Source organism: Pezoporus flaviventris, unplaced genomic scaffold (genome assembly GCF_033815535.1).
Source record: "Pezoporus flaviventris isolate CSIRO_AGI_PZ_B2104156 unplaced genomic scaffold, CSIRO_AGI_Pfla_v1 ptg000050l, whole genome shotgun sequence".
NCBI classification, from domain to species: domain Eukaryota; kingdom Metazoa; phylum Chordata; class Aves; order Psittaciformes; family Psittacidae; genus Pezoporus; species Pezoporus flaviventris.
In genome coordinates, this window is record NW_026892598.1 from 3,952,715 (window position 1) to 3,977,719 (window position 25,005).

The 25,005-nt window shown below is 40.7% G+C and overlaps 1 protein-coding gene across 6 annotated transcripts in view; it reads left to right on the forward strand.

Moving 5' to 3' along the window:
* Nucleotides 1-25,005, forward strand: part of SEMA6A (semaphorin 6A) — a 114,934-nt gene that overhangs the window by 85,402 nt on the left and 4,527 nt on the right. For 3 of the 6 annotated variants that reach the window (XM_061468701.1, XM_061468704.1, XM_061468702.1), the window contains one exon: nt 3,399-3,563. The exons of the other annotated variants lie outside the window; for them this stretch is intronic. In XM_061468701.1, the coding sequence (XP_061324685.1) occupies nt 3,399-3,563 (165 nt within the window). The remainder of the gene's footprint in view (nt 1-3,398; nt 3,564-25,005) is intronic. 6 annotated transcript variants of the gene reach the window in all.

A 25,005-nucleotide genomic window follows, 5' to 3' on the forward strand; every position in this document is an offset into this window, starting at 1 on the left:
TCCACTTACAGGAACAGCCACTGTCCAGTAGTAAGCGTTTGCAAAATACAGCTCAAACACAAGTGGGACAGGCTGTTAAGGTCTAATCTACTCCTGCTTTGTTTCCCCAAAGTCAGGTGGAAGAAACGTTGTCTTGGTTAGGTGTGGAAGGTTGTTTCTCAGTGTGTACTAGACTAACACCTTAGTAACAGAGTGAATAGACTGATTTCTTGTTTGGGTGAAACTCTTCTCTACCTAACGACCATCTGGTACACATCAGTATCTTCACAAAGCCTTAGCTTTCCATTACAAAGAAGTTTTCTGTGTATTTGCAGCATATGGTTCAGGAAATCTTTTTCTTTTTTTTTTTTTCCCCCAGAAAATGTATCCCTTTGGCATATATTTCCTCTAAATTACTGTATTAAGGAATGTTTTTCTTTAACCATACTTATGGCTTTTCTTTAGAATGTCGCCTTTAAGCACACCTAAAGTGCAAGTGTCTGGGCAAAGATATATATGAGTATATAAATGCATATCAAACACAGGCATAAAATATGATTGCTACTTGGCAAGATTTTCTTCTCTTTTGCCTCCTTATCAAGCTACAACTAATTGTTTTCTTATGTTGCATGCAGCACTTTTTGCAGGCTGACCAATATCGTACACATAATTGTGGTTGCTGAATGGGGTATTAACTTGGCGAACCCCATGAATGCTGACACTGTGGTTTAGTCCTCAGGGAATAGAAGACATAGAAATATCATGATTTCCATTTTCTGGCCTGTTCTCTGTCCAGTTATTTCTCTTATTTCTTGGGGATGAGCACAGGAGTTGACAAGCGTAAAATGGTGCAGAGTTGAACGCTTTCATGCTCCAGCGTATTCTTGCTTCAAGAGGGCACATCTTTTCAGTTGCTGTACCTCTACCTGTCCTTTTGGAAATAAGCAGCCCTGCTGCAGGACTGCTGCAGAGCAGGCAGCCCGTTTGGATCAGAGTGTATCGCCCATCTACATGTGTGTTACCAGTGCTCCCAGCCATGCTGTGGCTTATCAAAACCTTTTAGAAGTGGATAATGTTTGGCTTCTGTTCTCTATTTGAGTAACATTAAAAGCTCTTCAACAAAATACAGCCTCTAATTTGTTGTGTTAAAGAAAGGTGGCTGGGAAAAATCACAGTACCTATCATGAGAGGTAAAAATTAATCCAGTGCCCTTGTCAGCATATGCCTTCAGCCTGAGGTCCAGAGCTGAATTGTGTTAATGATTAGCTGTAGTAGCCAAAGGTTGGCTTCATGGTGAGAACACTGTGAATTTGACCATTTTTTTCTGCTAAGTATACCAGTTACAGGAGTTAGTTTTGTCTATGTTCTATGCAAAACACTGTCCAAAGTGCTGCTATATATATATTTGTTTGCAGTAAATTAAAAGGGCTCCTCAAAAATATACAGACGAGCAGACATTTTCTTCCTGTAAGATCATTAATATTCAGCAGTACTTATTTAAATCACAGCACCATCTTAACAGAAGTTGCAGCATTTTTGCTGACTTTGCCAGTAGTTCAGCCCCATGAAGGTAGTGAAAGGGATGGATAAAACAAAGCACATGGATGCCTGTAAGGCGTGGCAGCATTGGTGGCCAACATTTAGATTTTTGACTGAGGGAGAGAAACTGGGTTCATCAGCTCTCTCTTGTGCATCTGAGAGCTGGGTCTGGATGGCTTTAGAAGCCGTTCAAAGCAGCCTTTTTGAGATGAAGCATCCAAAAGCTTTGTGCTTATCCAGTGACTGTTTAAAATAAACTACAGAAGCACAGTCTCCAACTGCCCAGCTCTGTGCCTTCTCTGTGAGGCTTTAAATTTGGGCTCCTTGTGTTGCTCTACCTCCGCCCCAGTGAGTCTCAAGTTATTTTTCTGAGCAGTGAAACGATGTCAAGAGAAGGATGCAGGAGAGAGTCACTGCCTCGCAATGTGTAGCCTGGTGATTGGACTCCTCTCCAAGGAGTCACATCGAAGGAAGGAAAATAAATTTGATGGGCTGTTAAAAAGGAGGCAGGAGAAAGGAGGGCTGCTGTCAGTCTGTCCGGTGTTATCCGAAGAGTTAAGCGTTATCTGCCATTCTGTCCTGTGAATAATCCACTTCTCTTAGTTTGTGTTTGAGCATGTTTCAGAAACCTCTTCCGATGGTGTCTTTCAGGAAGGTAGGAAAGGGAAATTACTACACATCAAATTAACTAGGCCCAGAACTCCTTGAGTCTCACTGAAAATAATTCATTTGGAAACATGTGCCAGAAGGGAACTTTCAGAGACATGCGTGGTTTTGAGGTCAAAATGTTGTGGTATGAATGGAGTTTTGGTGTCCCCATCACAATAGCAACAGAGCAGCCCAAGCCACTGGGAAGTCCAGGTTGGAGCCATCTTTCAGAGACGGCAGACTCCATGCAATCCAAATATTTTGGGTGCTGACATACTTATTAGGATCCAGCAGCGAAAGACATGCGAGCCTACAGACACAGCTCTACCCCAGCCAAATCACTGGTAAAACTGTGTGGTGTTTCCCTCAGGGCATGTCCTATGAATGTGCTGTTTGTTGGGATGTATTTGATAGGCAAGGAACTTCTCAGCCTTATTCAGGACAACAGTAACAATGTCTAGAGTAGCTGTAATGGAAAAAAGGCATGCAAGACCTCTGTCCAGGAGCCGATGGAGTCGCAGGTTCTGGGGAGGTCCATTTAGTCAAACGTTATCTTCACTATCTCTCTGAGGAGTAATGATGTTTGGCTTCATGCTTGTCTCAGAGCCAGTTGGTTCTGTGAGCTCAGACAGAACCAATAGCAAGGGTGCACACAGGTGCAAGTGGCTGCTGGGCCCTGCACATCTCCTATCCAGAGGGCAGTGCTGCAGCCTGGCAGTCCTTCATTCCTCTGGGAGCATGGGACAGAGAGCCACTGCTGTCACCATTTTATAGCCTTTCTGGCATTCCCCTTCTGTTTCAGCCATATTAGAAGTTATTCCATTTCAGATTGGTTTTAAAATTGCTTTTTAGCTAAGCCAGTACTAGACACATGGGCTGACATTTCAGCATCAGTCAGGTGTGTATAAATCTAGATGGAGGATGCTTGACTCAGATGAAGTGTGCTCACCCTCTTTCACATGCATATAACTCTGTTGAATAAAAGAACATAACCTCCAGCTCAGTGGCAGCTGAAGGTGTGCACACGCCTTTTAACACCCTGATCTGGAAGGTTCACATTCCATTTCCTTGAGGCCATGCTTTGAAGGACTTTGGAAACACTGCTCAGCCTAAGACAAGAAGTTCACCCATCACCAAAAGAAAGCAGTATGTGCGTTCCTGAGTGTGGGAAGATAGCATGGTAAGTGACTAATGAGACTTGTCTTCCCTACCTGTATTTATAATGTAAACAGGACACTCCAGTTCCCTAGTCCCAAGCACCACCACTTCCGACTCTCACGCTCGACAGGGTTATGATGCTAGGGGACGCATGCTGGATTGGAAGGATCCGCTTGGTTCATCTGAAAATACAGATCCATATGTGGCAGTTTCATCCCATAATCATCAAGACAAGAAGGGTAAGGCCTTGGAAATTACGTCCTGTGGTGAGGAGCATTGTGGGGGGAGGACTAAAGTGTAACTGCTTCCAGCTGGCTCGGAGTAACATGTAATGAAACTCCTGTGCTATAATTAAAAGCTTATTGTAAAGCCTGAAACTAAACAGCCAATTTCTGTCCCAGTCCTAGATAATTCACTGCCTGAGGAAACCACACAAAACAAACAGAAGTGTATGCCGTTGCAGAGTGTGTTTTGCATGTGTACAGGAAAGAGGGAAACAGTGGGGATTTAGCTCTCTTTAAACTTGATCTGCCCTGTTCTCTGGCAGAGGAAGATCTATAGCTTCCCATTGATCTTAAGGGTCCGTTTTTATACTGCCTTTTTGTCTGAATCCCCAGGGCAGCACAGCAGATCTTGGCTGATTTTACATCACTTCCACCTCTCAATAACATATAAGAGATACTGAAAGTCTGCTCTAGTTTAACCATTGAAGTAAAACTGACAGTAGTCCCAGACACTAGCCCTAAGTCCTGCTCCCAGTGAGACTTGAGCATCAAATACCTTTGAGAGCAGGGGCTGAGGTCGTCATTAGCTGAGGTGACTGCTGGTGGAGAGAGATTCTGTGTTGCATTTTTAAAGTATCAAAAGGTTGGAGTTAGGTGTCACTTCACACTGTTCAACCCTGTGCTGAAGAACCCTTGGGTCTAGTACAAGTGACAGCCCTGTCCTCTGGCCTCCAATCACCTTTGCTATACATACACAGAATTAGGCAGAGAATTGCCAAAACTTGCCACTTGGACTTGCTTAGAGAAGAAGTTTTTCTCCTGTGTGAGGATGGTGTTTCCTCCTCATTCCATCTTGGCCCTCCATAGTTATCCCATCTGCTTTTAATCTGTGTCTCAAAAGAAGTTAAAATTGTTCCTTTGTAAATAGGGGACTTAGGTTCAAGTAGCTCCACTGCCTAGAGAGATCTGAGTCCTTGTTACTCTTCTCCAGGGTGTTCTTAGGTAGTTTATTTCAATCTCTTTCCCTGTTGAAGATATTTCACTCTGTATGGACTAATTAAGTACTCAGTGGGCCTGAAGAAGGATGGGAATGAGCAAAACTCACTTGCTGAGTGGTTAGGGCAGTCACCAGGGGCAAGAACATACATGAGCTTCAGTCCTTTCTGCTATGAATACTTGATATAAAACACTTAAAATATTAATTGAAATGTGGATTCTGGTCTCTATTGTTCATGCATTTTACATGAAAAACTCATTAGACAAAAGCCTCAGCTGTTCCTAGAGAAGCTACTGGCATGCCAGACCTGCTGCTCTGCCTTGTCTGCCCAGGCTGGTAGGTTACTAACTCTCATTCCTTCCCCTCCATCTGACCCAGTGAATCTTGAATTCTCTGCATTGACCATGGAGACTTTGAGCAGGGAGTGATGAGCCTGTTAACATCACAGAACAGTTTCCAGCAGAGCTGCATGAACAGCTGGCAGCAGTTTGAACCCAGACTGTGAACTCAGTGCCTGCTATTCACAACAGCTCCAGATACACAGTGCCTCCCACAGTCCTGGGACATCTTGGATTTCTCACTGAATTCCCTAGGGTTGACCTCGAAGAACCTTCATGGTTCCTACCCATGAAGGCAATGGGCATTACCTGTCTGGCCCAGCAGAGACAGAGTGTGAAGCTCTCTTCCAGCTGAGGCAGCCAGTCAAATTAGGCAGGAGATGCAGTAAAATTTCTGAAGATGCCATAGCAAACATTAATCTAGTAGCCTTGGCTTTTAGGCTTGATTGACAGGAAATGGAATATGAAGATTTGAATTCCCTCAAGCAGAGGATGCAGATTTGTCTCCTACCTCTCAGCAATTATCTTTTCCTATAAAAAAAGAGGAAAACTGCCATTTGCTTTTCTTCCTTCAGCTAGGTTTTAGAAGTGGCCCCTGTTTGAACAATTTTTGTCAGAGCTTGATCCTGTAGACATCTGGGGGGATTAAAAGTAAATCTAAAGCAAAAAAGGTGAATTTCTAGAACCCGACAGGCTTACATGTGGGTTAAACACAGAACCTCTCTACACCCTGCAGGCGGGTGAGCTGCTGGGACTCAGCAAAGGAAAATCTTCAGACAGCTGCCAAACTCAAATTCAAACTCATAACTTAGGGTGCAAGTGATTGAGAGTGCTGAAGGTGAAAGCTCAGATTCATATTCCTACTTAAGGTCAGTTTGAGATATTGTCCTCATTTTTTTAATTCCTTATACTTTGCTCTCCAGCAGTAGAAGGGCTATTTAGAAAAAGTGATTCTGAGGTATCAGATATATAGAGGAGGGAAGGCAGATAAACCTGCATGCTCTTCTAAAGATGGCATGTGATTTACCTAGCAGTCCCTTTTCTTCTCAGCAATAAATCAGTGATAATGCTGACAGCCAGAAAAATACAGCTATTTTATTTTTCTGTCCAGTCTGATAGTAACACCGGTATTCAAAAATGCTTGAGGTGAGAGGACATTTCTTAGAAAGTCTGTTGTTCCCTCTTTTGAAAGTAAGTGGTATCTTCTTTCCTCTACCCTGAGAGGAGGGGATCTCATTAAGCAGATTTAAAGAAAGGGAAAGGGAAAGGGAAAGGGAAGGGAAGGGAAGGGAAGGGAAAAAGGAAAGGAAAAGGGAAGGGAAAAAGGAAAGGAAAAAGGAAAGGAGAAAGGAAAGGAAAAAGGAAAGGAAAGGAAGGGATGGAAAGGAAAAAAGGAAAGGAAAGGAGAAAGGGAAAGGGAAAGGGAAAGGGAAAGGGAAAGGGAAAGGAAAGGAAAGGAAAGGAAAGGAAAGGAAAGGAAAGGAAAGGAAAGGAAAGGAAAGGAAAGGAAAGGAAAGGAAAGGAAAGGAAAGGAAAGGAAAGGAAAGGAAAGGAAAGGAAAGGAAAGGAAAGGAAAGGAGAAGAAAAGGGAGACAGGGGAGTGACATCAGAAACACAGACAGTGAAAGATCTGGCCCTTTATGTACCCAGAGGAATGCAGAGATGCATGCATTTTAATGGCACTATTTGTTATGTGTGGGTCCCTACTTCACAAATCTTTCGTGAAGCAATGCTTAATAGATGGAAAGCTAGCTCTTAAAAGCATCTCGTATGCCAATAGAAGCTTTCAGAAAAGTGTGCATTGAAAATATTAATAAATGTATAGCTGTTGGATTCTAATCATTTTCACTTCAGCTCACTGGCTGATGAAGCTTACATTCAATAGTTCCCTCCCCAGGGAGTGATGGTTACCAAAGGGCCTTATTAGCACTTGACAGGGTCATTTAAATATCATGCATTCTTTGGTGCCTAATTATGAATATTAACAAAGCTGGAAGCAGTCTACACGGAATCAAAACAATGGCGGCAGAGGTGACCGCATGGTTGTTTATCATTACCATCCACTTGTGTGTTGCTACTCCTTGCCTTGCCCAGTCAGAGCCAGCTGGCTCCAAAATTACTGTTTTTTTGTTGTTTTAAAAGGGCAACGGAAAGAGTTCTTGCACAAAAATAAATCAGAAAATGTTATGCATACTATCCTTTTATAAAGATTTTGTTTTCACTTTTGCTGTGATTTTTTTTACTTTCACACATTCACAAAGAAAAAAAATACTTTTTTTTTAACATTTTCTCTTTGTTTTGCAAGGTACTTTGTGTTGTTCTTCTTTGGTTGTGTCTAATCCTTTGGACAGTGTTTTCTTTCTTTTTCTGTGCTCACAAACAGAGTCTTACAGATCTGTACTAATTGTACAGAATCCACTTGCTGCTTTCTTTTCTGTAGCATGGGTGCTTTGATGATGTCACATCCATCCATATGCTTCACTTTTAATTCAGTGCAGGCATCTTGGGGAATATCTGTGGGGGCGTGAAGAGGGGGTTCTTTAAAAGGGTTGACTCATGGGAATGTGACATTTGTGTGCCACAGCTTTAGTAGCTAAATATACTCTGGGATTGTTGTTTCTGATCTACATCACATTTCTTGCCAAGATGAAAATGTGTAGTGCAATCCATATAGTGGGAACTATGGGTTGCCATCCCACTGGCATTTTCATTTTAGCCATTAAGGATTCTGCCCTTATATTGCAGAACAACAACAAAAATATTGGCTCTGATTGGGCAAACTGCACCCCTCTTTCCTCTTCTCTTCCTCTTTCCTCCCCAGAAAAAAAAAGTAAGAAAAAACCAACAACAACAAAAAAAGTTCTAGAGTATGTTTACATTTTGTTTGCTTTCTTGCTGTGTTTTAGTGTTAATTTAATTGTGTGTTTCTCACCTTTGTTGAAACAGTTTTCCTTGCTGTCTAACCTTCCCCCCTGCTGCCATTGTACTTGGTCTCCCTCCCTCCGCAGTCATGAAGCTCCTTCTGTGGAGCGCTCCAAGGCTTTACCCTCTACACCCCAGTAGTGCCATAGCGCTGTGTCTCTCTGTAGTCAAAATACTAACGAAGGGGGGATTAGACATGTACCACTTGTCAAAAGGCCTGCAGGAAGAAAACAAAGTGATTTTCTTCAGGAGAAGCTGGCCTTGCCCCTCATTACCCTGCTGCCCTTCTCTGCTGCCTCCTGTCCTTGCCAGGCTTCCTTGAGAAATGCCTCATGCTTTTCAAGTCCAGGGTTCATTAGCACAAATGCAGCCTACTGTTTAGTTTTCTCACTTGCTCCCTGAATGCCCAGAGCCCACCTTTTAATCACAGTTTTGATAAATTGGTTGTAAATTCACTTTTGTGGTTCTGTTACACCTTCTTCTCTAGAGCATTCAGGTGCACATGGCTGAGCTGGGCACTGAAAGACCAAAGTGTAGCATTGCTGTTAGCAGGCTTAATGTTTGTATTCTTAGTTATCTCAACACTCATTAAGTGAAGATTATGAGGTGGTACCTCCTTTCCTTAACAATCCTTTTGTCAACATCTATGTAACAAAATTAAAAAGCTGATTAGAATCTGGATGTGGTGGATACAGAGTTGAGTTGCTCATGTATATGGTTGTCAAGAATGCTCCTGTAGATACAAGAGTCTGATAGCACCTATTACAGATTGTAGAATCTATATTGTTATTAATAATAATTGCAGCCCTACAGTACAGAATTAGACATAAGTAGTAATATTCAACTTCTCGGTTTGGGGAGGGCTGTGCTCTTGGAGAGCCCAAAGGATGTTCATTTCAAAACCTGACTCCAGCAGATGTTTCATATTGTACACAAGCCTCTGTTAACTAAATTTTACTGTGAGTATTGCTACTTGGAAGATTTGCCAAGCGCTGCCAATGCTTATCTCTGGAGAGACTGCAAATGTTCAGGCAGATTTTGCTGCAGTGAGACAGATTTATATGAAACTTCAGGTACAGTTATGATAAAAAGTGGTAAGTGCTGATTTAACAAGATACTTTACAAGTAGACATGAAATAAGTGAAAAAAAACTGTGTCAAAGCAAAGCTTTGGAGTCTTTTTTTGCATAAACAACTGGTGTTCAGCTTGGGAGGGCTGAATTTTACACCAGGAAGTGCATTTGCAAAGATGTCTCTTGCCCACAGTCTAATAGAAGAGTGCTGTGGGAAAGGGAGTAGGGGATTTGCCCTTATTCTGTTTATGATTCTGTAAGCATGTGACTGAGAAATGAAGCATGAGGTGTGATTACTTGAAGCTGTAGTTTTTCACAAAGGAATTTCACCTACACAAGACGATATCATAGAATCACAGAATGGTTTGGGTTGGAAAGGACCTTAAGATCATCAAGTTCCAACTCTCCTGCCATGGGCAGGAACCCCTCACTCTACACCATGTCACTCAAGGCTCTTTCCAGCCTGGCCTTGAATACTGCCAGTAATGGAGCATTTACCACTTCTTTGGGGAACCTGTTCCAGTGCCTCACCACCCTCAGTCATGAACCTCTTTCTTATATCTAACCTGAACTTCCCTTGTTTAAGTTTGAACACACTGCCCCTTGTCCTATTGCTGCAGTCCCTGATGAAGAGTCCCTCTCTGATATCCTAGACTCACATGTAGATTAAAACCTACTTTTCCCATTAGGATTTTAACAGAGGTTGGCTGGATGAGTCTGTCAAACAAAGCCCTGTAGATTATTTTTTTTCAATAATGTTCTTACGTAAATTAGCATCAGCTTAATGTAGACATCCCTGTTTTGCAGAGGTGTTTGTCACATATACTAGCTGCTAGGGTGAAATACTAAAAAAAAAAAAAAAAATCCTTTTTAAAAAAAACAACCAATCAACCATGTATTTGTCTGGAATGGCTCTAATGAGCAACTTGTCCAGGAACTGAATGTCTCAGAGACTAATCACGGCATACATGTTGTGGAGCACCACTTTAGCTCCGTATCAGATAAATACCAGAAAGCCATGTTATCAGTTAAATGGGACCAAATTTCTCAGCAGAGTTTTTAATGGCCAGATACCAGTGTCACCATAAGAGGCTAATTATTAGCAAACATGCCAGATGAATGACCCCCCCATGCTGGAGTTCCTGGTATCCCATGACATGCACCAGAGGGCTGTGCAGTAGGATTAAGGGAACACACAAGACTTGTCCAGAGGAATGACACTGATCCTTCCTCTGTTCTGTCTTGCATGTACGAGCTGTCTACTTCCAGGGCTAGAGACAGCTAATCATCTCAGAATGCATCCTCAAGTTCAAACAGTGGCAGTGAAAACTAGATGCTAATTAATAAAATGGATATTGTATATAAAATTGATGAAAGAGTGCTGGAAGGATTTTTCTGACAATAGACTTTCTTCAAACTCGCTTTCATTGTGTTTTTCTGAGTTTCTATGAGAATAAGAGCAAAGAGACAGAGAGAAGATAAGGCAGAAAAAATTACAGAAGCTAAGTCTCCAGGCAGGACCAAATTCTTAAGGCAATTTTAATCAAACATGGGGATTGTAAAAGAATACAGGGCGTGATTTAGTGCGTCTTTTCTGTGACTAAGTCTTCCTTTCAAACCTTACGTAAAAAAAAGCCCAAGCTAACTTAACCATGTTTTTTTTACAGTAACCTTCTGAAAGTATAAGGATAGGAACAGTTTTCACTGCAAAACATAGACAAGTATAGGGAAATCAAAGTAATGGAAAGAGTATATTCCAAAACACACCAACTGCCAGTGCCACAGATGAAGAAATGCGTATACTTCAGCACTGGCACTATCTTAAAATTTTTAGAAATCAGAATATTTCTACATTTCACTGACAGTACAGATTTCAGGTTTAACTATCTAAAAGTGAAAATATGAATAGTGAATTTGGAACCAAGAGCCATTTTCTACTTAGTAGCTGAAAAAAGACATCATTTGTAATAGAAGAGGCTGTGTCAATGTGCAACCCCTGGTTAGGAAAACTATCAGCAGACCTTTTCTGCTCCCAAGTTACTGGATCCTACAAATAAAAGAAGGGTGAAGTTTAAAATAGAGCTCATAAGATGTAAACGTGGCTGCAGGAAACAGCAGGTATCCTTGACTTGTAACTGTCTGTCTGCGTAGATTTAAAGTCAGGCTATCAATTTCCAGGCTGCAATGAGCAATAGAAGCTTGTCTTACTAAAACAGGGAAAAGCTATCATTGCCCTGGGACCTTGATCTGCTTTCTCAATAAAAAAGGCCATGTCTAATTTGTCAAGGCAGCTGCTCAAGGTTCAGGGCATTAGAGCTGTTGTGTGATGGACTAGAACCCCAGCTGCATTCATCCGCAGTCACCCGGTGAGGACAGCACAGACTGCCTCATGCTCTTATTTGACCCTTGTGGCACTGACTTATTTATCAAGAGCTGGGAATTTGCTGTAGGGTGTGCTGGCCCTACAGGGTCACTACTCTATCTGAAAATAGCAAAGCATAATTGGTGGACAGGATGTTAAGTAACACTCAGTTTGATTTTTGTGCCATTTATATTGAGTATAGTGAGATGTTGTGCCATGCAAAGATGCTGAATTGGGAGGGCAACCTAGCCCTTTAAATAAGAAATGTCTGAAATTGCTTTAAAATTTGAAGGGATTTGAGAGCAGACAATATACTAGCTGAAAGACACTTACAGCACCTTTTGGTGTTACTGCCAGTATGCAATTAAAATGTCAATATGCTGTTAAAGATACTTGAATAATTAATTTATCTCATACAGGATGTTCCTAGTTTCAATAACTGTATTAATTAATAGGTAAGATGTCCTGTAGTAGTTTTACAACAACCTAAACATTAACAGTCCTGGTTCAGAGCACTTTTAATATGATCTGTGGACTGTGAACTGTTAACTACATTCCTCTGCTCAAAATACCACCTACATTCTTCTCATACAGGTAACCTTTTAGTGAATGGGGTCAACATCCCATTTAGTATGTAGGAAGGACACTGTCTGACTCTTTCCCTTTTTCTTGATTTTCTTTAAGACTGTAAAAAAAAGGCAAGCTCAGTTCTTTATGTCAGGATGGGCTGGTGCTTACTTATTAACAGCATGAAGTTAATTAAAAGAAGAACCTGGAGAGGGCATAATGTAGATTTTGCAATGTTAATTTTATTGAACATTAAATACAGATGACCAATGTCATTGTGTTTGGAAACTAGTTGTTCCTGTGAATATCCTTACTTTAGTCAGGTGTTTAGGCATGTGCTGCTTCGAGCTCTTTGAGAGTCATTTAGTGAGACTGTAATCTCTGGTATCCAGTTACTTTTGCTGTGACTTTTGCTAGATTATTTTAATTGTGTGTTCTAACATTTTTGTGTCAGTAGCTGAGAAAAAGGGTTGGGAAAAATATGTTGTTATTCTCATGTTATGAAAAGAAAAGATTCTTAAGGGCATTTTATTGAGAAGTTTTGAAGCAGATAGTGCAAATTTACCTTTACATCAAAAATGTGCATTCTGACATCCCTGTAAGGGAAAAAATGAGTTTTATTGGCCATGCTGTAAGCTTTTGAAAAATCTCAGTCCCTCATATCCAGAAGAGACTTGTCACAATTAGGCAACTAAATACACAGCAGCACAGTGTACACTGAGCATCAGAGCTGTGACTGATAAGCACTTTAACAACCAGCTGATAGTCTGACAGCTGTCTCTGCCCCAGCAGATCAGAGTAAGTCACAGTCCCTGCTGAAGTAGATTTTAACAGCTCCACTGGCATTAGAAGAGCTTAGGGCAATTTATAGAGAAGTTGCTCAAGAATAATTAAGAGGCATTTCTGGCACAACTGTACAATACAGCAAAAATTTGGAAATGGCAAACAGTACATTCATCACCAGCTTTGCACTGGGTGGGAAGAATATCTGTAATACTCTGAAATAGTGAGTCCTAGTGATAGCCTCCAGACCAGTTCCAACCTCCCACATCTACTATAGTGGTTAGCCCTGGATATAAAGCTGTAGTTCTCCCACCAGCAACCAAAGATTGCTATCTTTTGTGAAATAAAATCTCAGATGAAGGTACAGCTTGATAGCATTGTCAAAACTGGGTATAAACTAGACAGTTCTTTCATATGCCCAACAAGGATTTTTTTAATTGGAAAATAACACCAGCTGCGTGCTGTCAATAATATGCCATCTTGTGCATGTTCCATCCCATCTTACCCACAATTATGATAGAAAATAAAAGAACAGCTGTTAAAAAAAAAGAGCTGGGGAGAGAAGCAGGCACATTTTTAAAGCACTACAAAGCTACTGTTATTCACTATCATGTTCCTGTAGAAAGAAACAGAGTTTTTTGGAGAGCCTAAAAGATCTGCGGTTGCTAAACACAAACACTACCAGCACAGGTAATTTAAGAATGCACAGAAACACCTGCTGAAGAGTCGCACACTGAAGCCTGCATTAAAATAGTTCCAAAAGTCTGTTGAGAAGCACATATTTTCCAGGTGTGTCCTTATTCTTCAAGTGAGAAATTCTTACTGAGTTCCTGTTTGCAGGCGAGCAGGGTGAGTGAGACAGAATCCATAATACTGAGTAAACATCGAGCAGTGCTTGTTTTTAAAGAAGCCAACAGAAGTGATCTTGTCATGTGGTGCATGTTTTAGTAGCTTGACCCAGTGATCACCACTGGAGAAATTTCATTCCTGCCACCAGCTTCCACCAAACAGTTCAACAATTCTCCATGTGTATTTGTTGCTGAGTGAGTCCCAGTCAAAGGCTCTTAAAGGAGGGCACGGAGCAAGAGTGCCCTCTGTCCCTTCTCCTGCATGCTCTCCCCACTGAACCTCTTGCATTCGCCACAGAGCCTGCCCAGAGATTTGGGCAATCGTGGCTCATAATGAAGAACATAAAGAGCACCGGTTTTTTTTTTTGCAGCTTTATCTCTACAAAATACACTAGTCTCTATTCAGTGTTTTAAAGAGGTCTTACAGTCCTGCAGCACTTCATATGTCTGTCTAAATATGGACAAGCTATGGCCAAGCTACCCTCAGGCACTCATACAGTAAGACCTATTAATTTCCCATACCCAGGGGGATTTGTATATCGAAGTGTGCAGTTCTCACTCATGGGACTGAATTACGAATATGAAATCAGCAGCTACTTTCATATACGCAGCATCAAGACCTGGAAAGACAATACAGTTTATCTCTATTTGCTCATGGCAAGACAATTTGATAACATAAGCTGTGCTTCCCTGAAAGGTTTGGTCTCAGCTACACTGTGTTTAGAAAGGGGGAGGGAGAATAAATGCATATCACTGAGAGAAAAGATACTGTGATAAAATTTGTTAGGGTCCAGAATGCTAGGAAAAAAAATGAGGCTTTAACCGCTCACATGGAAGTTTGTGTATTTGCAGATCCATAAACATACCTTGAGAGCTAGTCTGCAGATATGAAAAAGCCTTGTTATAGCACCTACCTTCATGTTGATTAACTAGCTGTGTAAGTTGCCTGGTTTGAATGCAGCAGTGGAAAATACTGGCTTAAAGGAAGAGCATGAGCAGAAACTGAACAAACATTACCGTAAATCTAGGAAATGGAGATTCGATCCAGTACCAGAACTGAGGGAAAGACTGGGGAGTGGTATTGCAGAAACACTGCTGTTTGTGAGGTGTGTGGTAAAGCAAATACACAGGTATGTCTGCCTGGCCTGCCACTGGACAGTCAAGGATATCTGGATGGGCTTAGAATGTATGTTGGAGAAGACACGTTTGCCCACAGTGCTCTGTGGTTAGAGTGCTACTGGCCACAGCTTGCTAAAATGTGTCCTCTGAGATTAATCACAGAATGGTTTGGGTCGGAAGGGACCTTAAAGCTCATCCAGTTCCAACCCCCTGCCATGGGCAGGGACACCTCCCACTAGACCAGGTTGCTCCAAGCCCCGCCCAACTTGGTCTTGAACACTGCCAGGGATGGGGCAGCCACAGCTTCTCTGGGCAACCTGTGCCAGGGCCTCAGCACCCTCACAGGGAAGAACTTCTTCCTTATATCTAGTCTAAATCTCCCCTCTTTCAGCTTAAGCCATTCCCTCTTGTCTACAGTCATCTTGTTCAGGGAAGCAGGCAGGCTGTAGTAAGCACTGAGTACACAAAAAAAGATACACAGACAGGACACATCAATGAAGTTATGGCATCAAAGTGCCTGCAAGATGGGCAGGTGGTTAAAAAAAAATAGCTTAAAAAATGCAGAGAACTACAAATTCAACAGAAAGAAAAAATGCATGAAAGAAGCCACCACTGGAGATGCAGAAAATGAAGTGAGAGAGATGATAGCAGCACCAGGACAAGAAGTCCATCAGGGAAATGCTTTTAACTCAGGATGTGGCTGGAGTAACTGTGCTTGCTTCACTGGAGATGCTGTGGATTCAAATTAATGTAATTGAGAGGAAAGAAGGCTTCTGATATTTATATTGGAAGAGTAGAGAGATACCAAAAAAACAACTAGTGGTAAAATTAGTCTTGCTGATTGTTATGGCCAGTGTTTCAAACTTATCGCAGTTCCTCAGTTACTTAGTGTATTCAAAGGCAGATGAGGCTATGAGACAGCAATACAGAGGGAAATGATAAACCTAACAGCAGGCATGTATAAGCTACCTTTTATCTACAGCACCAGCCCTTCAAATACTTCTAGAAGCAGCAGTCTTGACTTTACTGATCACAGGGAGCAGGTCTTTTGACTACCCCTGCAGTGTTCATGAGTGTCAGAGAAATGAAGAGTTAATCCAGTGTTTGCTTTCTGTCACAAAATATACAGTGCTGGCATTTTAATCACAGAAGAGGCTTCATCCTTCTTATGTGTAAGAGACCTTCTGTGGAGTCCAGCCATATTCCTAATGAGCAGCAGCAACCCAGCTGTGGGCAGAAGGATTGTTCCTAAGCATTATAGTTATGTGTATGAGTAAACATTGTTAGCTTGATCATGTAGCTGTTCAGCAGTTTAATAGTAATTTCCAGGGAGCTCAGTAAATAGGATATATAGGGTACAGTCTTATTCTTTAAAAGCCTTGGATGTTTAATGGATGGCTCCTTTGTTAGTTCAGCTGTGATGTGTTCAGTCGCATTAGTAGCTCAAAACTAGTATTTCCATTTTTGTGTCTTTAGAGAAGATCAGAGCTGATGAGGAAAAAATTTTTGCTTTTAGGTCATATGCAGTGTTTGAAATTTAACCCCAGTTCTTCCATAAGGCTGCTTTGAGCTTCAGTCTGCTAAGCAGCGCTGCTTATGTTGACATTCAGTGAACTTCACTTTTCCCTGTTGTGCAGAAAGGCCATAGTTCAGAACAGGCTGTAAAAAAGGAGGGGGAAAGCCACAGATTTCTCAGTGACAGCTTCTCTTTCCTTGACACTGTTCATAAAAACTGCTTCCAGAAAGGCACTGGGCTGCCCAGAATACATAATGCCCACAGCAGGGGAAAAAAAAAAAAGCATTTGTTCTGCGCCATCAGAGGAGCTCCATGCAGTGAAATGGGAACTGTGAAGATGAGAGATTCACTTTACAGGCTACAACAACTTCTCTGGAGTCCTGAATTCATGCATATTCAGCCAAACATATGTAAATCTGGCTTAAGCCAGCTGTGAAAGATCCCCTGAAGTAAACTAATAAAGAGCAGCTGGATATGTTTAAGCTCATCCGAGGCATAGTAGAAAGGTCCCAGAATGTGCACTGAACTTTTTTTACGTCATTAGAGGAAACACAGCAGACTTTAAAGGGAACTTGTGTTTTAAGATGCAAAGCAGCATAAAGTTTGCCTCACTGAAGCAGGCTACAAAAGAATTAATTTTCCTTGACATTTGGATTTTATACATCTTTTTTTAACTACTGTGAATGCCTGTGTTTTACTCTTTTAAAGGATCTGCTATGTGTGATTATTCCACATCACACAGAGGCATCTAAAATTATCATTGCTCACTGGGAGAGGGTGAGAGGTGAAGGAAAGTGCTGAAATCAGGAAAGTTCAAAATGATCAGCCACTGTGTACCACTTGCCAGTTGGAGAAAGGTTGTCAAGCACTTTCTAGTGCAAGAACTTGAGCCTAGCCACTGGGACAAATGCAACTGGGCTACCTTCAGGACTCTAATGACTTTCGTCATTATATTATAGATCCAGGAGGTCATGTATCTCAAACCTTCTCCAGTACCTGCAAAATTAATAAACTGGTTTATTAATTTAGAGATATTGCCTAGAAGTGACACAATTTAAAAAGCTCTAAGAGTTTGCTCTTCCAGTCTTCTTCAAGTCTCCCACCCCTTTGTTTCAGTGAGAGTGGAACTCGTCTAAGCATGAATTTCCTGGTTCAGATCTTGTAATTTCCATTTATAATCCCTTTAAAAAAAAGAACTGCTTGTTTCTCATTTCTTAAAATTCACAGGTATGGGCGTAGTAGTGTAGTTTTGTATGGCAGTTGTCACATGCAGAAAAATTGGGTTGCATACTCATAATCAAACTAAAAACAGGTAATTGAATTCTGTTCTGAAAATGTTACTTCAAGAATCTCTGATTATCTGATATGGACATGGCCTTCTTTTACTAAGTTACGACCATCTTTTTTCTGTAAAGAGTCATGTTGTCAGTCATCAGAAGTGGAGAGAAGTGATATAATTTTGACCAATTGAAAGAAGAAATAAAACTACCCTTAGAGATCAGTAAATGAACCTATCCTAGAGGGACTGCTTCTGAAACTGCTCTGATTAAGGGCAGAAAACCCTGACAGAGGCCACTATGGCTGATCTGATTGCTTAGATCTTTTTCAAGGCTTTGTTATATGTTACTTCAGACACACTATATATTGATTTTCTTTTCATAGTTTTGAAGCACAATTTCTCCTCATATCTTCAATGATCCTCAGGCCTCTTGTCGCTGAAGATTTTCTCTTTAACAGAATCGTTCTTCTCTCCCAGTGCATGCATCCACTTTTTGTTTGCTGGATATCTCAGGCTGCTAGCTTGGGTAACTGGCTTTGAGAGCTGTAGAGTGGAATCTGGATCAAGATGGATTGCTCTCCTCAGCACAATCATGCAAAACTTACAGTTGCAGACCTTTACAAAGCAACAATACAGCTTTACTGCGAGGGGTGGGAGAAAAAAGCATTTGCCAGCAGGTTTAACTACAAATGTCTAAGCTGTTTTTTTCTAGCTGGTGACACCAAGAGTCCAGAAAAATGAGTATTGGGTAGAATTGCACTGAGTCAGCAGAACAAGTCTTTGCAGCCAGAAAGAAAAAGTTTGCTTACTGTTTTCAACAAAACAGTTCTGATAAAGTGGCAAGCATCGAATCATTGGGATTATAATGTGTTTGGATTGCGTTAAACCTTGAAACCATTCCTTCAAGAAAGACATGAAATATGAACTGAGAAATGCATGATAGACTTTGGACATTCCTGAATGTGCTATAACTTTAAATCTGGGTGTCTGGTCTAAATTTATCTTCTGTTTTTTTATTATTTCTGTTGCTGGTTAAAAAGGAGGAAGAAAGCTTGTTAATACCTGCAGGGATTTTCCAGGATGAGATAGTCTTTTAGCAGCATGAGACTGCCTGTAAACACAGTTCTAACACCTGGAGACACATGTTGAAAACTTATTCACTGGTATTTAAAAAAGATATCCTGAAGCCCATAAAAACCTCCATTCATAATGAGTCTGTACCAGGGTTTCCTGCAAGTCTAAGCAAAGGGGAGACTTACATCAGAGAAGCTTGCACTGAAGAACAAAATTAATTGCAAGGTTTTCCCCTTAAATAACAACAGTAAAGAAATCATTCTGCCTTTCTGGAGCAATGAGTTATTCTGTGGCACGTCTCAAGTGATTTTCTAGGTGTTGGAGGTAGAAGTGGGGTCATCCTCATTTAGCCAGAGAGGGGAAGTTTAAGCAGTGACACTCCCTGACTGCTGGTTATGTGTGGTCTAGACTTAAATATTACCTTATTCCCTGACAGCTATTCCTCACTTCCCTGCCAAAACACCATTCTTCATGTTTCAGTTTTGTGTGTGCCACTGTTTTGGGTTATTACTTCACCATCAGTAGCAGGCAACTTTGGAAAGCTGGACAACGACAGCTCCTGCAGAAGTGATCACAGAGCATTCTTGATGCACAGGGCATGAAGTCATCTCATTGTCCAGGGTACACCTCTCACAACCATAAATCATTTCAGGATAGAGGTGCCTTTGTCTTTGTGCTACAGCCAACTGTGGTGAGCAGACTGAAGAGGTTATTTCTGGTAACAAATAACTAGGTTATTCACACACGGGAACTTGCAGTTATGGGACCAGGTATTGCTGTCTGCCCTGAGTCTTTCTCACTGTCTTGGTTGTGAGAGAAGGCAATGTCCAGAGTGTTGTATCACTTAAACAGCCTCACATTAAGCTATTCAAACTGGGAAGTTTTTTGCTATTTGTTCTCATTCGTCAAGCAGCTGTGAAGGTTATAAGCTGGAATTTCAATTTGTGCTCACCGCAAAGTGTATGCCAGAGCCTAGACTTAGAGGAATGTGACTGTGGGGCTCATCTTCATGTACTGCTATCCCTGTCCCTGGCCATAGGTGCAATGAAGAGATTTAGGCTTCGTCATGGGATGCTTCTTTTTATACCTTACATGCTAAAAGGACACAGCTCTTCTACCAGGCCTCTGGAGTTGACGTCTCCTTTCAGCAGATTCCTATTAAGTGCAGTTCTCCTGAGACAGACACCTTATTTCAGATCTCTTTCCAGGCAGACCTTTGAAGAGTACTTTTTAACCACAGCTTTTCAGCAGATTTTAGCTCCCTTTCCTTTGCTTCTGAGAAAATAAGTCAAAGACTTTACAGAAGTCAAAGGGTATCATGCTTAATGTTTCCCCATAAAAAGTAAGCCATTTATCCTGCGAAGAAAGGAAGTTTGTCTGGTTTAATGTAATTTATTCTTGGCAAATTTGCATTGGCTTTTTTATTTATTTTGTTTTTTAAATAATTATTTTATTATCCTTTGGATGCTCCTAAGATTGATTGTTTAGTCACTTGTTCTAGTGTCATTCCCATTCTAAAAAGTGCACTGGCAGGTCTGTCTTTTGTCAGGCCCTCTCTTTGGCTCATCTCAAAGTCAGGTAATATGCTTGTCTTTTTCCAGAGCTTATGATGCTTACACTTCCTCAAGCATTCTCTGAGGTACTGCACAGTGCCTAGAGATTGCTTTGGCTAGCTCCGTAAGCAGTCAGGGATGAATTCCTTTAGCCAACTTGAAAACACCTACATTACCGAAATATTTTTACCTCTTTTTTCTGTCATGGACAGCACTTACTTCCTGACCTTATTACATTTCTGATCATAGACCAGAGTGGGGATTTTTGCTGACAAGTGTAGTGGGAAAAGGAGTAAATGCATCAGTCTCCATGTCTTTCCTATCTATTCTCCTTTATTGAAGTTTGGTGCACTAATACTCATTATTCTTATTTGGTCAAGCTTATACCATGTATTCTTTAGAACGGTGAACTGTATCCCTTTGTGATTATTCATCCTAATTACATTTCTGCCCTCAGAAGTTTTTTTCTGTTAGCATTAGAAGGAACAGAACATGCCCAGAATAGCTTCATCAGCGTTTCCATACAATGATACTTTCCTCACTGTGCACATTTAGCTTTTTAACTTGTCTTTTTAGAAGATACAGAGACACAACCTTAACCCTTAAATACTTTTTTTAATTGATGAAAAGAAGCCTCATCTTCCTGCTTTTGAAGATCTAGTGTACAGTAAATCTATGTCATTGCATCACTTCCAGTGTTTTCTCTCTTATTTTCACCCAGAGACATTCAGCAAGTCTGCTTCCCACATTTTCCAGAACTTTAGAAAAATCATATGTATTATTGGCATAAAATTTCGCATCTCCTGTTTTTTTCCCTATCTGCTTTTAGTGAACAAGCTAGCCTGATACTCTGCTCATGTGATTTACCCATGAGCACTAGCTCATTTCAGAATTTAAACACTTTGAAGGTTTGGAAACATTTTTCTTAAACAACCAGGCACCCAACACTGTGTACCTTACCTTCAAGGACTGCTGGAAGAAAGAATGTATTATGTATAGGAGAATAATACGAAACCATATTGGGTCTTCTTTCTCATTGAATGAGTAAGAGGTGATTTTGCAAGTTCCAGACTCTTACAGTACAGGGCATACTGACTAAGAAGATGAAGGGGGATGTTAGGATATGCAGACAAAAGGACATGGGATAAAATTACAGAAAGTTAGTGGAGGAGGAAGGATCAGATTGTCTATGGGAATCAGAATGCTATGAAAAGTGGAGGATATCAGAGGACTAGCTTGGCTCTTTTGATAGCCAGAAATAATGGTACATTACATGTGGGAAGATCCTGAAGTCATAAGCCCAGTTGTGATTTGCAAGGGACAGAGATTGACCCAACTAGAAGACTTCAAGGAGATAGGTAAGTGTCAGTATGTTTGCAGCATTAGCAACATGTAAGGTCTGATCCTTGAAGGTGCAAATATTTAATCTCATCTGTGTCTTTGAAGCTTTTTCAGTTTTGCTACTATTTTTACCACCAGACCTCTCCCACATATAATGTTAATGCAAGTAATTCTATCAACAATATCCCTTTCCAAAGAATAGATGGTTATTATCTATGTTGATATGTGTATTATCCACGTACTACAGGATACAGTCAAGAATATGGCTGAGCACTTCAGATCACATAATGAAATAAGCAATGTATTTTCACATTTGGAAAGAACATATTGCAAACAGGGAAGTGCTAGACATAATATTTTAAAACTAACCAATTTAGAATAATTGTTTTATTATTAAATATAAAAATAATACAGTAATATTTATACCGATCATACTTTACAGTCTGGCTCCTTAGCATTTTATGCAGCTAGCCCAGTTAGTTTCCCAATACATAATGTCTTAGAAGGATGTCAGATAATAAATAGCTTTAAGAATTTTCAATAGCAGGGATTTCCTCAAAGCTGGGAGCTCAAATACCTTATTTGACTTTCAAACATGGAAGCCCTACATTTTTCTTCTTATTTTCTCACTTTATTTTAATTGTTTGAATAGTGAGACACGAACACTGTCCTATCTGATTGCTTTCGAACTGGCTTGTTTTGGGGACATAGTTAGGATCACATATCTGTGTGATGCCTTCCTAGTTTGGGAAGGCAGTTGCTACTGAGGCTGGAGGCTTGAGATGTTGACAATGACTGCAATTATCAGTCTATTTCATATGAGAATTTCCTTCCATGTGGTCATGACAGTAGGATGCTAAACATTCCTCATACTTTTTCGTTACTTAATTGTAACTATTCCATAAACATTAATGCAGGGTCAAATCTTGCTCATCTTATTTCATTTAGGTTAAAGTTGTTTGGATTACTTGCTTGAAGACACATAGATGTGATCCATGATAAAATCAAATTATATTGTTTACCTGACATTGTGTCCAGAGAAGATCCACCTGCCTAGAGCAAAGCCACTAATGCTAAATATCCTTTAACTCTAGCTAAACCATCAGGAAGGTTTTAGCTCAAGAGGGACTAACTGGAATCAGTCTGGTTTAAGACCATTATAAATATCTACTGATAAAAATCCTGCAGCGTGAGCAACATCATTTCAACTACCCCTTTCTTGAACATACATGGTCACTTACTCTGAACTGTGTGGTAATTTTATGAGTTGTAATGATTCAATATCCATTGGTAGTATAAATGCTATTTTATGCAGTGATGCAAGTTTGTGCTTAAGGCTATCATTCAGAGAGTAGATACGACCTATGGCAGAAGGCTGAGAGTGTAGAACAGCCTCCCTTAGGCAGTAGGAAGTGTTAGGCATGGATGCAAGGTATAAGCCATTCCCTCGCATCCTGTCACCAGCCACCTGAAAGGAAGATCAGCACTTCCCCCTCCATTCCTTATCATAAGGAAGTTTTAGATCCAGTGAGGTCTCCTCTAAGCTGAACAAACTGGGTATCTTCAACTGCTCCTCATGAGTCATGCCCTGTAGTCTTTTCAACACCTTTATTGCCCAGCTTTGGACACAATCTGATGTTTTTCTACTGTTGGCCCTTTTGGACAACAGGGAACATCATTGTTGGCTCTTATTAAGCTTACCATCAGTCAAAACTGCCAGATCCCTTTCTGCAGGACTCCTGTCCCCCAGTCTATACATAAAAGGGTATAAAGTTAGTAAGGCATGACTTTCGCTTCCTGAACCCATGCTGGCTTTGACGTAGATGTTTACACCCTTACACAGGCACTGAGCAGGGATTTTGAGCCTTTTTCATGCAGAAAACATTGGACTTCAGTGCTCAAAAGGGCATATCTCTAGAAGTTTGTGGATAGAATGTGTCTGTGAAATTAGGCTCTTTCAGTTGGAGCTTTTTTAACTCCACTCCCAGCAATGCATTTCTCGATAAAACTTCGCACTTCCCTGACTATCTTTCCAACTGATTCTCCAGTTAATGACTACAGACAGTTTTAGAAATGTAAATAAATTTGGCCTCAAAATGCTGCATAGTCTAGGCTGGAAATATCAGCACATGAAGGTCTGCAGAAGACCAGCACCTTTCCAGTGAAATGTAGTTACTGCTGACTGTGCCGTAACCACTAGACTGTGCTTCTGGTCTGAATACAGCAATTTTGCATGTGGATTTAAATTACAGAGCTAGGCTTTAACCGCTGTTCGTTAAGTGCTGATGACAAAGAGTAGAAAAATCTGCCTCTTAAAAAGCTGCTGGGCTTTAAAAGAGGGTTTTCTTAGAAACACTTAATTGGAAGATTGTTTCTAATTACGTATTGTTTCCTGAGATTTATTTCTTCCTCCCCCTTTACTTTTTGACTATTAAGACATTTATATGAATGCCAGATCTTATTTTCATAAATGATCATCTGCTCTTGCTATTTATTCTCCTTATGAAATCATAATCTTTTATTATTTTTCACATTAAAATAATTTCCACAGCAACCAGCTGTGATGTCACACAGTGGGGCTTATGATTTCAAGAGCTGTTTTGTTTTTACATATGAAGTTCCTGTCTTTTAAGGAAATACCTCTTGCCCACCTAAACTCTGCAATTAAATGGGCACAGAAAAATACATGCTATAGAAGCAATACTATATCAAAGATTTCTGTGAGATTGTGGCAACTTTTCAATGCTTTCTTAGCATAGTTTGCTGAGGAGAATTTTCCATTGTTTCTAATTTTGGGCCATTAATACCTTCTCTGCCAAATACATGAAAAGACATTCTAGAAGAAGTTAAGTTATGACATGGAAGTTTTGTATCTTTATGAAGTCTCAGGAGAGCCTTAGAGGTACGTTTTCTGTCTTGCTGCCTCTTCTGTAATAAGGACAAGTATGTGGAGCTTTTAATGCCCTGGCACTTGGACCCTGTCTGGAGAAAGAGGTGGAAGAGATGTTTCTTCAAGTCCTTGTCAGGTTGAGGCTGCTCCTTGTTAGGCACAGAAGAACAAAAACAGAAATGAAAGAAAAGCAAACTGCAAGTTTGTGCTTCATTAGGGCTGCAGGCTTGGTGCCCAACTATATCAGAAAAACAACTTTCTTCAGAAATTCAGGGTATTGATTGTTGCTGAGTTAGGGACTTGAGATGAAGGAGGAAAACTCTGCCAAAGATGCCTTCACTGACACTGGGCTCTTGGAGGGCCAAGTAAGGTGTGACAGTGGTCTCTGACCATAGCAGCAGACAAGATGAGGCCCCCAGAGTAAGGGCTTTCGGATGAGAAAGCGCAGGCTCCAGCACAGAGGTTGCCCTAATCATGTGTTCAGAACAAGAGAGAGCTTTTAAAATGAAAATAGCAAAGACAGTCATCTAGCAGTCTCAATACATTTCAACACTGCTCTATCTTTCCAAGTTATTTAAGCATCCTCCTGATTCTCAGGCATGTGACACTGACTTTTGAAACACATGACAAAGAACAGAATGATGAGCAGAGAAAGAAGCCTTACACAATATGGGATGCACTTCTCTGGTATTTACAGAGCTTCTGTCTCCTCTCCTCCTTTTGAAGATTTTTCAATGTAAATAGTTTACCGTAGTAAAAATAAGATGCTATTAGCTGAGGAGAGACTGGGTGAAGG